The sequence below is a fragment of the Pteropus medius genome, unplaced genomic scaffold (assembly GCF_902729225.1).
Source record: "Pteropus medius unplaced genomic scaffold, Ma_sr-lr_union100, whole genome shotgun sequence".
Lineage (NCBI taxonomy): Eukaryota > Metazoa > Chordata > Mammalia > Chiroptera > Pteropodidae > Pteropus > Pteropus medius.
The window spans coordinates 1558390-1573419 of record NW_024350923.1 but is presented as its reverse complement, the minus strand read 5'-3'; the positions used below and the strand labels follow the sequence as shown (position 1 = coordinate 1573419).

The 15030-nt window shown below is 56.7% G+C and overlaps 1 protein-coding gene and 1 pseudogene across 3 annotated transcripts in view; both read right to left on the bottom strand.

The window, feature by feature from the left end:
- KCNQ1 (potassium voltage-gated channel subfamily Q member 1) overlaps positions 1 to 15030 on the bottom strand; it is a 277750-nt gene that overhangs the window by 51363 nt on the left and 211357 nt on the right. For all 3 annotated transcript variants that reach the window (XM_039840329.1, XM_039840326.1, XM_039840327.1), the window contains 3 exons: positions 14076 to 14170; positions 13326 to 13372; positions 12544 to 12605 (listed from right to left, as the gene is read on the bottom strand). In XM_039840329.1, the coding sequence (XP_039696263.1) occupies positions 12544 to 12605; positions 13326 to 13372; positions 14076 to 14170 (204 nt within the window). The remainder of the gene's footprint in view (positions 1 to 12543; positions 12606 to 13325; positions 13373 to 14075; positions 14171 to 15030) is intronic.
- On the bottom strand, positions 3514 to 3632 carry LOC120584882 (uncharacterized; annotated as a pseudogene).

Genomic DNA, 15030 nt, shown 5'->3' with positions numbered 1-15030 from the left:
GCGGGATCGCGCACAGCTGCCCACCGCCCGGACCCTGCCAGCGCCCCCGGGCTGGGCCGGGCCTCGCCGCCCTCCCATTGCTGCCTCGGCCGTGCGGTTTCATAAAACTGGGATCCCCGGTTTGGCGTCTGAGGTTTCTAACTTAGCAGCTCGTCACAGGTGTCCCCCAGAGCAGCTGACGCGGTCAGGTGCAGCGTCCCACACCTGGGCGGTGTCTCCATCGACTCAATTCTCACCACACCCAAGTGGCTCCTGGTTCTCGCTGTTACAGACTGGGGTGGGACGAGCGTCCCCGCACGTAAATCCCGACCTGGCGCTTCCTTTGTGGAGGCGGAGCTGCCGGATCGAGAGTGCGTGTCGTTTCAATGTGAGCAGACAGACCCGGCCAGACCCCCTTCCCCGAGCTCTGTGACTTCGGAAATTCCCAGCCCGCCTGCGGCGGACAGGGTGCCTGCTCGCGCTCCCCGTGCTGGCACGAGGCCTTATCATTTTCTTAGATGTCGCTGTCAGCGTGCGTCCCCTGGCTACTGGGGAGGGCGGGCATCTTCCCGCGCTGGCCAAAGCCGGGCCCTGCGTCCATCAGAAGACGCCTCCCGAGCCAGGCCCCGGGCAGGGTCTCGGGGGCTGCCCTGGCCGCGACAAGGCCCGCTTGGCTTCCAGGCCCGACGGGCTCGATGTGGGGCTCCGTCCGGGAGCGCGGCAGCCCCATCCCGGGGCCATCGAGCCTCGGCGCGTGAAGGGTGTGGGGTCCCCCGCCCAGGAATGGGGGTGGCGGCGCTCAGCGCCGACTGGCGCTTCCATTATAGGTTTATCTTTGAAACCCTAGACAAAACAGGGCTTGTGTGGTTTGACTGAAGAGCCAGCACCTCAGGACCTCGCCATCCACTAAGTCGGCTCCTCAGGAAAGAAAAAATACACGAACCTTAAAATAACCAGTTCCCAGAATAGCAACTAATGACGGCTTCTGAAGGGGGCCCTTTGATCAGGCGGAGCCCCACGCCTTCGCCTGCTTACGGCCCGTGTCACTCAAGAGCAGCTCACCAGCAAAGAGAGGAGTGTTGGGGGGCGGGCAGAGGGAAGTGGGGGCTGGGCAGAAGGCTGGAGTGGGGGGCAGGGCCCGCGGTGCCCGTTTGAGGAGGCCGCCTGGCTTTCTGATGTGACCAGCCTGAGCCGGTGTGAGGTGCTCCGTGGAGTCTGAGGTGGCCTTGCTCTGGGGACAGCGGAAACGCAGCCTCACAGCCCGCGCTGCTCCCGACGGTCCCCCGAGAGCCTGGGCAGGGACGCCGAGGCCGGAGGGAGACAGACGTGGGTGTTAAGAACCAGAGTTGCGGGCGGACGGGTCTCAGGGGCCTCGGGAGGCCTGGGCCATGTGCTCTGGGGCTCCAGGGAGGGGATTCAGGGAAGCTTCTGGAGAATGGGAGCCCAGGAGGGGTCTGCGAGGGGGAACGAGGGGAGGAGGGGGTGCCAGGGCACAAAGATGCCGCCCTCCACCCAGCCCCCCTCCTCTGCCCCGCGTCAGGCTCCGCTCGCCCTGTGGGGTTGGCCCTGTGGGGACATGGCAGCCCGAAGCCGCCAGCCCCGGCTGCCCCGTCTGCCGACACAGCACGTGAAATGTGGCCCGCGAGACCGAGGAACTGACTTTTAATTTAATTTTAACAAATTCAAATTGAAATACAGATCCCCAATTCAGCCCCTGGAAAACTCTGTTTGGAATGGCTCAGGTGTGAGAACCTCCTTTTTTTCACTATAAATTTTATGATATCTGAATGCAGACCAGGTAGTTCTTACGGAAGCAGCATCCGATTCGGGGTGTGCCGTACGTGCAAAACACACTAGCTTTTGAAGAAAAGGTTGACCATCTCAATAATTTTTTTTAATATCGATTTCATATTGAAATAATAACATTTTCGATCTGTTGGGTTAAATAAAATATAGTATTACAATGAATTTACTCTGTCTTCTAATTTTTTTAAATACGGCTATTAGAAAATTTATGATCACATGCGTGGCTGCCACTGTCTTTCTGCTGGACATCGCTGGCCAAGAGCAAAGGTTGACAGACTTTTCTGAAAGGGCTGGATAGTAAATACCATGGGTGCTGTGAATCACATACAACCTCTCCAGTTAGTGGGGGAGTCTTTCCTCTCCGAGGGACGCGGGGCTTGGAAGAGGGTCCCCCCTCAGGCCAGGCTTCCGAGGGCCGGTGGTCCAGCCCAGATGCCCTCGAGTCCTAGCGCTAGACCCACTTATGACTAAGACCCAAGGGACCGACGCGAATGAGACATGTTCTCAATGCCCAATCCGCACGGGGTGACGGAACCCAGAAGGGTCAGGAACCAGGACAGGAACCGGGGCCATAGCAGCCATGAGACCCAGGCCGCCCAGAAAAACCCCGTCTTCAACATCCCGTCTCTGTCTGCTCTACGTGATCACGTGTCGGAGAGGGACACTCACTGGCACTGACGAGCTAACCAGGAAACAAGGCGGGGTGAGAGGCTGAACACTCAGCGAAAGTGGAACCCACAGAAGAAAGAGGTGCCCCGCAGGCGTTTGACGAACCGAGTAAACTCAAGCTTCGGTTTTCATAGCTTCATGGGTGATGGATGGCGAGGCATCCAAGCCCAGGCCTGCCCGGGGTGGGACGTCTCACGGCGGAGCCCTGCCTGAAGCTGGGGCCGTGTTCCCAGCATGCTCTCCGTTCAGCGTGAGGATCAATGAGAAATAACTCCCCGAAAGGACTGTAAAGCAAATTGCCTTGTCGCTAAGGAACGGAAGGAACGCTGTTCGCCCTGAGAAATCACATCCACGAGCTTGCACATTCTCGGCTTCAAAGCCCAAACGCACACCGCCTGGGTGGTCTGGAGCTCTTGGAGCCTAGAGTTTAAAGTCCAGGGTGGCAGCGCTCCCGCGCGTACAGCAAACGGGGCGAAGCAACCCTGGATCTTCCCCGAGGACCTCGTCTCCGCACTAGGCCTCAAAGATTCCCACAGATAAATTCTAACATGTGTAAACTTGTGATTTAAAAAAAGAAAACCCTCAAAGGGAATGAAACACCATGAATGACAGCAGGGGAGGGAAAAAAAAAACCAGAGAGGCCGACTTGCAAAGACTGCAGATACCAGAATTCACAGGAACTCAATAGAAAACGGCCACGTTCAATCGCTTCGAGATTTTTTTTTTGAAGTTTAAATATACAAGTGAAGAGAAAGATACTATAAAAAGATCTATCAAGTATGAATAAGAACCATATAAAATTTCCACAAATAGAAAACATAATTGAAAGTGAAAATTCTTTGAACAGATTTAATAGCAGAATAGATACGGTTAAAGAAATAATTAGTGAATCAGAAGATGGATCAGATGACACTCTCCACAATACAGTACAGAGAAACGAAGTGATGTATTTTTTATTTTTTAATTTTTTTTAATCTTTTTAGGCGAGGCAACCCTTGGTTGACCTCACAGATGGCAAGGACCTTGTCAGCTTACAATCCCTTATTTTTTAATTTTTTACGCCTACAGCACCCGGTCTTCCTTGGTGGTCCCCCATCCAAGTACTGACCAGGCCCGACCCTGCTTAGCTCCCGAGATCAGACGGGATCGGGCTCGTTCAGGGTGGCGTGGCCGTAGACTGGAACAAAGTGATTTTAAAAAGCGTGATTAGGAGACATGGAGGGGACGAATGTTTTCACAAGGCTGTGGCCTCCTCAGATTGTCTTTTCGTTATGCTGAATGCAGCCTAAATTCTTTTTATGATTTGTGATGCCTTACAGACTGCATCTGACTCCTGACTCTAACAATGAAGAGAGAGAGAGACAGACAGACAGACAGACATGGAGGGGACGAGGATGGTCTAACGCACGTTTCATGAAAATTCCAGAAGGAGATAATGAGTGGAAGTGGAATCCGAAGACGAGGTGGCGGAGAGAAATCCAGAACTGACACTAGACAGCCAACCACAGATTAAGGAACCCGCTGAACCGCAAGCAGACAGAACAGAAAGACCTTTCCTTAACACCTCATGGCGACAATGCAGAACACCAAGGTCAAAGGGAAGACCTCGAGGGCGGCGGGAGAGAAGAGAGCGGTCACCCTCCGGGAGCGGCGACTCGGCTTGACCTTCGCTCTCAGCGGTGGCAGGGGAAGCCATAGAGCAGGAGGACCACAGTTTTGACGCGCTGAGAGAAAATCATTTTGGGAACGTAGGGCCCAGGATTTTATACCCAGTGGGAATACTTTCTAGCAGTAAAAAAAGTCATTCTAAAACAAATAAAATTGGAGAGACTTTGATTTTCGCTGAAGGAAATTCTAATGGATCCTTCGGCCAGAAAAAAAGTGAGCCCAGACGTAAGACCTGAGATAAAAAATCATTTGTGAGCGACAGAAGCAAATAGCTGGACAAATGTAAACACATGTTGGTTGTAAAAAATGCTACTAATTATAAATTATTGGGTTAAAAATAAATATAATTGAACTAAAATATACCACGACAAAGCAGTCGACAGGAGAGTGACTGAAGCTAAAGTGGTCTAAGGTCCTTATGTTATTCTGGATGTGGGTGAATCTGCTATAATGGGGCCATTTAAAACGTTCTAGGTTCACGTTTACAAGAAAGGCGATGTATAGATTTGAAGCTGATCGATGGAGAAATGAAACGAGAAATAATCATCGATCCAGCACGAGGTGAGGAAGAGGACTAAAATGAACATTAAAAAGTTTAGGACAAATGGAAAGCGCAAAACACACTGCTAGAAATCAACCCAAATTCATTAGAAATTACATTAAGTACAAACGTATCAAATGGTTAAAAAAAAAACTCAATCATGTAGTGTTTATAAAAGTCACCTAAAATGTGTATTTAGGACTAAAAAGAATTTTAAAACCTGACAGAGTTAAAAGTCAAAGCAAAAAAAAAAAAAAAAAAAAAAAAACACCACACACACACAAGAAAACTACAGATCAACATTCTTTATGACTACAGATATAAACATTCTTAACAAAATATTAACAAACCAAATCCAGCAACGTTTTAGAGATTGTACAGCAGGACCAAGTGGGAAAGGCATGTGGTTTAACACCCCCAAAACAATTCATGTCTTATACCAGATTAATAGACTAAGGCGATCATCTCTGAAGATGCAGAATGGGCCCTTGAGAAAGCACAACATCCCTGCCCGAGAAGAGCTCCGACCCACAGGAGCAGAATGAAACATTCTTAAACTGATCGAAAGCACCCGCGGGAAACTCTCGGCCGATGTCACACCCCGTGGTGCACGACTGAACATTTTTCCCTGTAAGTGTCTTCCCTGGGCTCTTCCAGTCAACATGTTACTGGAAGTTGAAGCCAGTATAATTAGGCAAGTTAAAAAAAAAAAAAAAAAAAGGAGTTAAAGTCAACCAGGTTGGAAGGAAAAAGTAAAACTGTCTTTTTTCACACATGACATAACTCTACGTGTAAGAAACCCTAAGGAATCAATAACAAGAAAATTTGCTAAAAATAACAACAGCGATGTCATGGTTTACCTTGATAGTACAAAGAAATTTTATTTTTAAATACTAGTAACGAACGATTCGAAAATAAAATTAAGAAAACGATTCCATTAACTATAGTGAGAAAAATAACAGAATATTCAGGAGTAAATTTAACAAAAGATGGGTAAGATTCGTACACTGAAATGTACAAAACACCACCGGAAGAAACGAAAGCAGAGTGAATGAATGGAAGGGCATACCATGTTCATGAACTAGAAGACTCGATATTGGTAAGATGTTAATTTTTTCCAGATGGACCTATAAAGTCAACAAAACTCCTATTGAAATCCCAGGAGGTTTGATTTTTTTGTTTTTTGTGTTTTTTGTGTTTTTTTTTTTTTTTTTAGTAGAAGTTGAGAAGGTGATTCTAAAATTCATACAAAAATTCATAGGACTTAAAATGGGCAAAGCAATTTGACAAAGAAGAACAAAGTTGGAAGACTTACACTCCCTGATCTTACGATGAAACTACAATCATTAAGATAGTGTGATGCAGATTTAAAGATGGGCATACAGACCAATAGAACAGAATTGGGAATCCAGAAATAAACCCACATATTTATGCTCAGCTGATTGTTGACACAGGTGCCGTGACGATTTGATGGGTGATTGTGGGGAGATGGTCTTTTCAACAAAAGGCGCTAAGGCCATTGGATGTTTATAAGCGAAGCAAAACAAACCAAACCGAAACAAAAAAACTTATCTCAGACTTCACTTCAAACCACACCCCCAAATTAACTCAGAGTAAATCATAGACCAAAATGTGCAAGCTAAAGCTATAGAACTTCGAGAAGAAAAACATAGAAAAAAGTGTTCACGGCCTTGGATTAGGCAAAGAGCTCTTAGATACAACATTAAAAGCGTGGGCGCCATACAAGAAAAGATAAATTGGACTTCATTAAAATTGAAAACTTTTGTGTTTTAAAAGACACGATTAAGTAAATGAAAAGACGGCCCCAGAATGGGAGGGAATATTTGCAAGTCATGTATCTCGTAAAGGACTTGTACCCAGACCTATAAACAACTCTTACAACTGAATAACAGAACAAACTACTTAATTAGAAAATCGGCAAGAGAGTTGAATAAACATTTCACGAAGGAAGACTATGAATGGCTAATAAGCACATGAAAAGTTGTCCAACACCATTAGCGATTACGGAAATGCAAATCGAACCCACAATGAGACACCATTACACACTCGAGAGAATGGCCGAGATGAAAAAGGCCCACGGTCCCCTGCGTTTGTGAGGCGACTGGGGACAGTGGGACCCCCGCACGTGACTGGTGGGAAATCGAGGTGGTTCGGACCCTTTGGGAAAACAGTCGAGACGTGTTTTAGCAAGTTAAACAGAAACTCACCACACGACCCATCATTCCCAAGCGTAGGCACCGAACCAGGAGGAAAGAAAACGCACGTCTGTACAAACACTTGTAGATAAAAGTTCACAGCAGCAGTGCCCACAAGGGGCCCCAGACTGGAAGCGATCCAAATGTCCATCAACTGGCAAAGGGGCACCCAGAACGTGGCCGAGCCACACAGCCGAGTTCTGAATAGCATCACGGAAGGGAGAGAGGCGTGGGGAGGCACGGATGACCCTCGCCGTGTGAAAAAGGCTGAACACAAACAGCACGTATTGTCCGATTCCATTTGTAGGACATACCCGGAGAAGGCACATTTCCAGCCTCATAGAAATTTAAGGGCACAGACACAGAAAGTGGAGCGGTGACTGACTGTGGCCGTGGGCGAGAGTTGACAGTAATTCCAAACGGAACTGAGGGAACTTCTTTGGGGGGAGGGGGCAGGACAGGTTGAAAATGTTCTAAATCTTAGTTTTGATGATGGTCGCACATCGAACTATAAATTTACTAAAATTTGTTGTACGTTTACATTGGGAGAATTTTAGGGCATAAATTAAATAAATTTTATGGCGTAAATTATACCTCGATAAAGCTTTGGAAAAAAAGACGTATAAACAAAATTAAGTGTGTATGGCAATGACAATAGACTGTAAGGCGAAAAACACTACTTGAGTTAAAGAAGGTATTACATAGTTATAAACCATTAAACCCAGTAGTGAATGTATAAAAATTTGAGTATATGTGTACCTAATTATAAGATCTAAAAGTGTGTAAAGCAAAACTTCATAGAAACATAAGGAAAACTAGAAAAATATCCACGATAGTGGGAATTTTAAGGTATTTCTCAGTAATGATAGATCCAGTAGACAAAATTATTCCAGTCGGAATATAGATTTCAACAAGACAATTAACCACCTTGTCCTAACAGACATTAAACACAACACTGCACCCAACGACTTCAGAATACACCCGGCAGTCGGGTGCAGAAGGTACAATCACGAAAATCGAGCGCGTACTGTGCCATACAACATATTCCAGAAGGTTTCACAGGACTGACAGCATACGGATCACTTTCCCTGGCCACAGAGCAGTCACATTAGAAAGCTCTCACCTCTGCAACACAGAAGTCACGTTGGTAAATAGCCACTGGGAAAAAACAAGAGGTCGTAACGGACGTTAGGAAAATCTACAAGGGAATGAACATTCCAAGTACGTACTACATACCACAGCTGGGGGGGAGATGTGATTTCGAGCGGCATCTAGAAAATCTGAAAAGAAGTGATTATCCGACCTGAGAAGTTAGAGCAAGCAATATATTCAAGCCAAGCGAATGGAAGAATCTAGAGAGACGGGAATGTCAAAACAAAACCCGTAACAAAGCGACAAGGGCAGAAATTCCTTGTGGACATTAAGAAAATTGGCAAATAGTTGGCAAATTTGACCAACGGGAAAACAAGAGACACCCATAATACGGTAGCGGTGAGGACGGGGCTCGATGCTGTTGATACAGACCTCAACGTGATAAACGCCCACGCGTTTGAACGCTAAGGTCAAAAATGTACAAATTAGCAGAGCGCGCGGCTTATCCAAACGGACCCGAGAAGAGACAACCATTCGAGACCCGAAGTCAGAGTTAAAAGTTTTCCCACGAAGAGAACGCCAGGCCGAGATGTCTCTGCAAACACATTTTGCACAACACGCAAGGGATAAAAATCTTAATCCTACACAAAACATCCCAGAACACAGAGAAACGAGGAAACGCTTCTCAGCTCATCCTGCCAGACCCACATGCGCTCGGCACGAAGCCCACGAGGACAGCGGAGGGTGCTCTGTTAAGCATGTCTGTCACGCATAAATATTGACGCAAACATTCCAAAGACAATATTAGCCCGGGGATTTCAGTGGTGTTTAAGAAATAATATACAACGTGACGGGCGGGGGAGGGGCTGGAGGCCGCAGAGGCACCGCCGCTGGAAACCCATCTCAGTGCCAGATCATAAAGGCTGACCCACGGAGGACGGGGCACTGCTTGAGGCGGAGGAGCTCGGGGGGCCGGCCCGGGGTTCGGTGGGGACGGCTGTTCCTTGGGGTCCTTCTGCAGGCTCGGGTGGGTGGAGGAGCCCCTCTGGGATGAGGGGCTGAGAGGAAGGAGGTGTCGGGGGGGGCCCCCAGCTCCTGGGCTGCCGGGCCTGCCTGGGCCAAGGGGAGGTGGGGTCCGGGCAGCTGGGCGGTGGGGGTCCCGGGCTGGACATGGTGGGAAGGAGTGTTAGGTGGTGGGGGTCCCTTCCCACCCACGCCCTCTGAACTGGGGCCTGCAAACCCAGGACTTCCCTGTATCCGGCTCTGAGCCATGGACGTTTCCGGCAAACACAGAGAAGAAAGAAACCCTCCCAGCCCACTGTGTGCCTCATATCAGCAAAAGCAGTATGAGCTGAGCTTGCAAAATAAACAGGGCTCACGAAAACACCGCAGCAGGCCGGGGACTAGCTAGGAACGCACGCGGGGGCGGGAGGCCAGAGAGGCCTCCGCCATCTGGCCCCCAGAGGGCCCGGGGACGCCTGCCTCCCCCGCCAGCAGAGCGGCCCAGAGAAGCCCAGGCCGGGGGCTGGGCAGGGCCCGCGTTCGTCCTCAGGGCCCCCGTGCCAGGGCCTGGGGAGGCGCGACTGCCCCGTCTGTGCCGCCCCCGACCACCGGCCGCCGACCGCCGACCACCGACCACTGAGCAAATCCCCGCCTCCCGGCCCAGCCCCCGCCTCGGCCCTCCGTGTTCACACGTGGCCTTAGGCTGCAGACCTGGTTTCTCGTGTCCCTCCGCCTCATCTCCCCCACCGGTCTGGGGCCTCCGTGGGGACCGGCTCTTCACCTAACCAGCTGCGTGACCTCGCCTCACTGCTCACCCTTTCTGAGCCTCAGTTTCCCCACCTGTAAAGGAGGACTCATTTGGACAAATAACAGTCCTTTCCAGGATAAACAGGGCAACGTGGGAGAGTGAGCGGCGACTCTGGGCCTCTGGGGACCAGAAGCACAGTTGTCACAGCCTCCCCCGCACAGCGGAAGGAGGGCTCCGGGTGTCTGCAGCGGGGCCCGGGGGTGAGGGCTGCGGGGGGCGGGGGGATGCGGCTTCTGCTCTGCAGCCCCAGGGTGCAGCGGGGCTGAGGGGACTGCCGAGCCTGGGACAGGGGTACGAGGTGCCCCGGGAATGGGGATCCCAGAGGTGGGAGCGGAGGCACCCCGCTGATAAGCGAGGGAAGTGCATGGGGCCGTCCTCTGCCATGTGGCCCCGGCCCAGACACAGGGAGAAGGGTGCTCCAGGCTGCACTGGCCTTGCCTGGCTACCCTCTGCAAGGGGACACCCAGGCCCCTGACCCTCAGAACGGCCTGCTCCCAAGAGTGGGGGCCAGTGGCCGTGAGCCCCGAAGGCCCCTCCCTAGTCCTCTTGCAGCCCCCCGTCCTGCAGCTAAGCGAGCCGGCCTGGGATGGACCCTGTCACGGTCATGGCTGAGGGCCTGATCTGAGCGAGGAAGCAGTGGGGGCCGGACCCCCGGCTCCCACAGCCGGGGCCGGCCTCCTTTCCGGCCAGGCCAGCCAGGCGGGGTGGGGAAGGGGCTCCGGCTGGGGTGGCGGTCTGCTGGCACTGCCACCGCTCCCGCCTGCTGGGCCTCTGAGGGCCGGGCGGCTGCCGGACTTCCTGCCCCCGCTTCCCGCAGACAGCAGGGCTGTGCGGGGCTGTTTATGGGCATGATGACGATGGCCGCAGTGATAAGTGCGATAACGTGGGGCCCAGGACGTGCCACTGTGCCCTCCGGGCCTGGCGAGGCCCTTTCCCAGGGTCTGTCCCCAAGGGGGGGCACCGGTCAGCACAGGGGAGGGGCTGGGCTGACTGAGCCGGCGCCGCCCCCGCCTCCGCCTGGGCCCAGCGCCTTCCGAGGGCGCCTGGTGGACAGGGAGCTGAGGCTCGGCATGCGGGGTGGCCGGGCTCACCACCAAGGCCAGGCAGGCGACCCCACCTCTGTGGGTGGCACAGACCTGTCTCCCTAAGCTGCACGCAGACTAGTGTCCTGGAATCCTAACCACCGGGCCAGCCAGGCCGGGGCTTCGTCCCCAGACCTTGCGCGCAGGGCTCGGGGGCTCTGGGAGATGCTCGCCTTTGTTGTTCTGATTTGAAGAAATGTGGGCGCATCGTTTGGTACCCCAAGGCCAGCGCTGGCCCCACCTCAGCCCACCGCACCGATGTCGGCTGACTGGAGACTGTGTCCTGGTTCTTGGGTCCCCATAGCTCTTGCCTGGGGAGGAGTGAGGGGGGCAGAGCATCTGGGAGCGGGGGGCAGAGAGGCAGCTTCCAGACTCGGGAGCCCAGGTGCCCCACGAGTCCGGCCGGCGGCGGGGGCCGGTCAGCAGAAGGTGCCGTGGCCAAGCCTGCTCCCGGGCGGGACTTGGGGCTCGGTGCGGGGTCCACCTAGGTCCACCTCTGCCTCCTACGCAGGGTGCCCGGCCTGCCCTCCTGGGCGCGGCTGCCTGCCGTGGCTCACAGGGGGTGCCCACGCGTGTCTCTGGCCCCGAGCATGGAGACCAAAGGCCAAGGACATGTCACGTCCACCTGAGTGGCAGAGCCCGGGCCCGGCCGGCCTGGTGGGCTGACCTCTCCCACGCTCAGTTCCCCGCCTGCCCTGCCAGACAGTCCCACTGGGCTGTCTGTGGTGGAAGGCGGGGCACCAGCCCTGCTCAGGCCTGAGCTGGCGGCCGGGCCCGGGCCCTCCGGCGGGGTCAGGGCACGGCTGTCTGGCGGGCCAGGCCCGAAGCGAGGGCCCGAGCGGGCACCTGGACGCCGGCTTCCATCTCGCCGCTGATGCCACGGACCGCGGCCGGCGCAGGCCAGGCAGACCGTGCAGGTGAGGTGGGGTGGGGCCCAGGGTGGGGTGCAGCCACGCTCCCCCCGCCCCCCGTCTGCCCAGCTGCGGCGGATGGACGGCATGGGCCGGAGCCAGGTGTTGCCAGGGAAACGGGCAGCCGCGCTCCCTGCCCAACCGAAAGCCCTCTATTTTTAGCCTCCCAGCAACTTTTAGATAAAGTCCACGTCGCCCTACGAGCTATTCGGCAAGATAACCACCCGCGGCAGACCACGGAGCCTTCGGGCCGCCCTCCCCGCCCAGACGCCCCTCGGCTCCCAGGGCATCCTGGGAAGGCGCCTGACAGGGCCCCGCGCCTGGCGGGACAGGGGGCCTGCCGGTGGCCGGGGGACCAGCACCCCGGAGTGCAGGCACCCATCTCCCCCCTGGATGCCTGGCAGGGCCTCGGCCGACGCCCCATACCCCCCAGCATAGTCGGGACCGGGCAGTGGAGGGGCCTGGGGCCCACGGCCACTCCACGGAGGACCTGTGGGCACTGGGTGCCTCTTGCCAGTGAAGACGCCATTCATCAGAGGCCGAGAAACCAGCCTGGCCTGGACTTCGACCCATGGGACCGACGGCCAGCCGAGCGGAGTGGAGCGGACACGAGCCCCCCTCAGGGGGCCCTGGCGTCGCGTGTGCACCCTGAGTGCAGAAGGGAGGAGGGAGGACGGAGCCCCGCGTGCGCTCAGGCCCCGCCTGCGCGGAGCTGGTGGGGAGGCGCCGAGCAGTCGGTCCCCACGGCCGCGCCGCCCGCCCGGCCTACCTTGTCCTCCACTCGGTTCAGACGGGCGCCGATGGTGTTGCTGCCACGGTCCTTGCTCTTCTCTGTGGGGCGAAGCGTGGAAATCAGGGGTGTGTGCTGGCAGCGCGGGGCACGGCACCCCGACTGGGCCCGGGGACGGGGGTGTGGGCGAGGCGGTTGGGGCGCAAGAGGCCTGGACCCGCGAGCTCCAGGGAGCATTTCTGTGGCAAGAACTTCGGGAGGTGGCGGGTGGGGTTGGGGGCTGGAGGGCAAGACTCCCCCCTGATCCACTCTTCCCAGCCCCGTGACTGGGGTGCCGGGGACAGGAGGGGGGGATGCGCCCCACTGCCTGCCGCCCCTGCCGCCCCGGCCCCCGCGGGCGCCGTGGCTCCCACGTGAACTCGGGCAGCCCCCAAGGACCTGCCTGGCCCTGTCCTCCCCGCTGTGGCCCACAGCCCTGTCCCAGGCCGTGAGGAGTCGGAGCCAGGCACCAAGGGCGCCTCCAGTTCTGGGCTGGCCACTCGCCCTGCGGCCCCCAAGCCCCACTGCCCAGCCGTCCGCAGCAGGGTGCAGGCCGAGTCCATGCCCAGATCTGCATGCTTCTCTCACAGGGACCGAAAGCCCCTCGTCAAGCACATCGGGGCCGCTTCGCTCAGGGTGGGGTCCCCTGTCCCCGCCTGGCCTTCGGTCCCTGTCACGCACTCCAGAGGCCCTGTGCTCCGCTCCAATGGCGGGCAAGGCGGGCGGGCAGGGAAGGGCACAGTGCGGACTCCGTGCCCGGGCGTCTCGCCGCAGAAACCCACCTGACACAGAGATGAAGAGGGAGGGCTTTCCGATGGACTGGTCCAGCCTGGGGAGGGAACGGAGAGCTGCTCACGCTCGGCCTGGGCACCACATGGACCCCCGGCCTATCGGCGGGAGGGTGGCCGGGGTGCCCACCTCCAGGGCCACCCACCACTGCCACCCACGAACCTGCCAGCTGCCTCCCAGGCCCAAGGCTCATGCTCCTGGGGGCGCTGAGAGGGGGCTCAGTGGGTGGGCAGCCCCCTTAGACTCCCTCCCGGGCAGGGAAGGACCCCAGAACCACCCAGTGTCTCATGGCTGCTTCGTAAATTCCCCAGGCGGGCACCTCGGACATGCTCAGAGAGGCAGGCCCGGGAGGGGCACTTCCGGGTGGGGCCAGGCCCCTGAGCTGGTGGGCTTCACGTGGCAGTGGTGGGTCAGTGAGCCCTGGGACCCTGTGACACACGGAGCCAAGCTCTGGCCTTAGCCCCTGTGGGACACAGCTGGTTTGAGCCCTGTCCCCCCAGGATTGTGCTGCTTCCATGCGAACGAGCTCTCCAGGCTTCAACCCGAAGCCAGAGCGTGCTGGCCCCCCATGGTCAGGGTCCCCGGCTCCGAGCTCAGGGTGGGGAGGTGCGGGGCGGGCTGTGAAGTGTCCTGCAGCTCCGAGCTGCGGGGCAGCTGAGGGCTCGACGTGGGGAGCAGCAGATGCTTCCGCCCCCTCCCGTCCCGGCCCCGCTCGGGCCCCAGGCCCCCGGGGCCGCGCCCACCTTCTCTGCAGCTCCTTGATGCGCACCATGAGGTTGAGGTGGCCTTGGGAGTATTGCTCGATCACGTCCCGCACGTCGTAGGGCTTCCGGGCTTGCTGCGGGGCAGAGGATGCGCGTCACCCCTCCGCGCCCCCGGCTCGGCGAGACGCACGTAGTGCAGGCGCCTGGGCCTTTTGGGGTTCGAGGAGGTCACCGCGTGGTGCGGCAGGCAGGCCGGCCCAGAGGGCAGCAGTGCCTGGGGTGCCCCCGGGGGCTGGGCCAGCAGGAGGTCCTCCCTGGGCCTTCCAGGCGACCAGTCCCCGTGCTCAGAGGGCCGTGGAGGAGCTGGCCCAGCCGGGGGGTCGGGAGGGCCACACAGTCACCCGGTGCTGGGGTCTGGGGGACCCCACTTCCTCCCCAGGTGATGGGGTAGGCTCTGCACCCTCTCTGAGTCCTGCCCACGCCATCCGCCCGTCACTCAGGGGAGAGGTGAGTGAGCCCCAGAGGCTCTGTGCGTGTCCCAGGCTCCGGGCTGGGCCTCAGGGGCCAGGACACGCTCTGCCTCTCGCTGGCAGGTGCTCCCAGTGTCCGCAGGGTGGGGAGGTGGCCCACCACGCGCCCTTCCCAGGCAGACGTGACCCCAGGTGACCGCCTCGACCTGCAGGCCTGCTCTGGGTGGCAGGCCTCCCCTCCCGCTGGGGCTCCGAGGCTGCCGGGGCAGAGGGTTGCTCCCACAGCAGGCCTGCGGCCGTGGGGGCAGAGCAGGTGACCCCCGGGTTCCCAGGCTCAGCACCAGCTCTCAGCCCGCAAGTGCCCCCGGGGCTCAGGTGCCATCACCAGAAACCACAGAAGGGAAGGAGGCGCCTCATGACGTCAGCGAAACCTCAAGCCGCATTTCTGGCCCTGCTGCCAGGAGCCCGAGAGCCGGGGGCCCGGGGAGCCGCAGGCTGGCCGAGTGAGGTTTCGATGGCCCGGG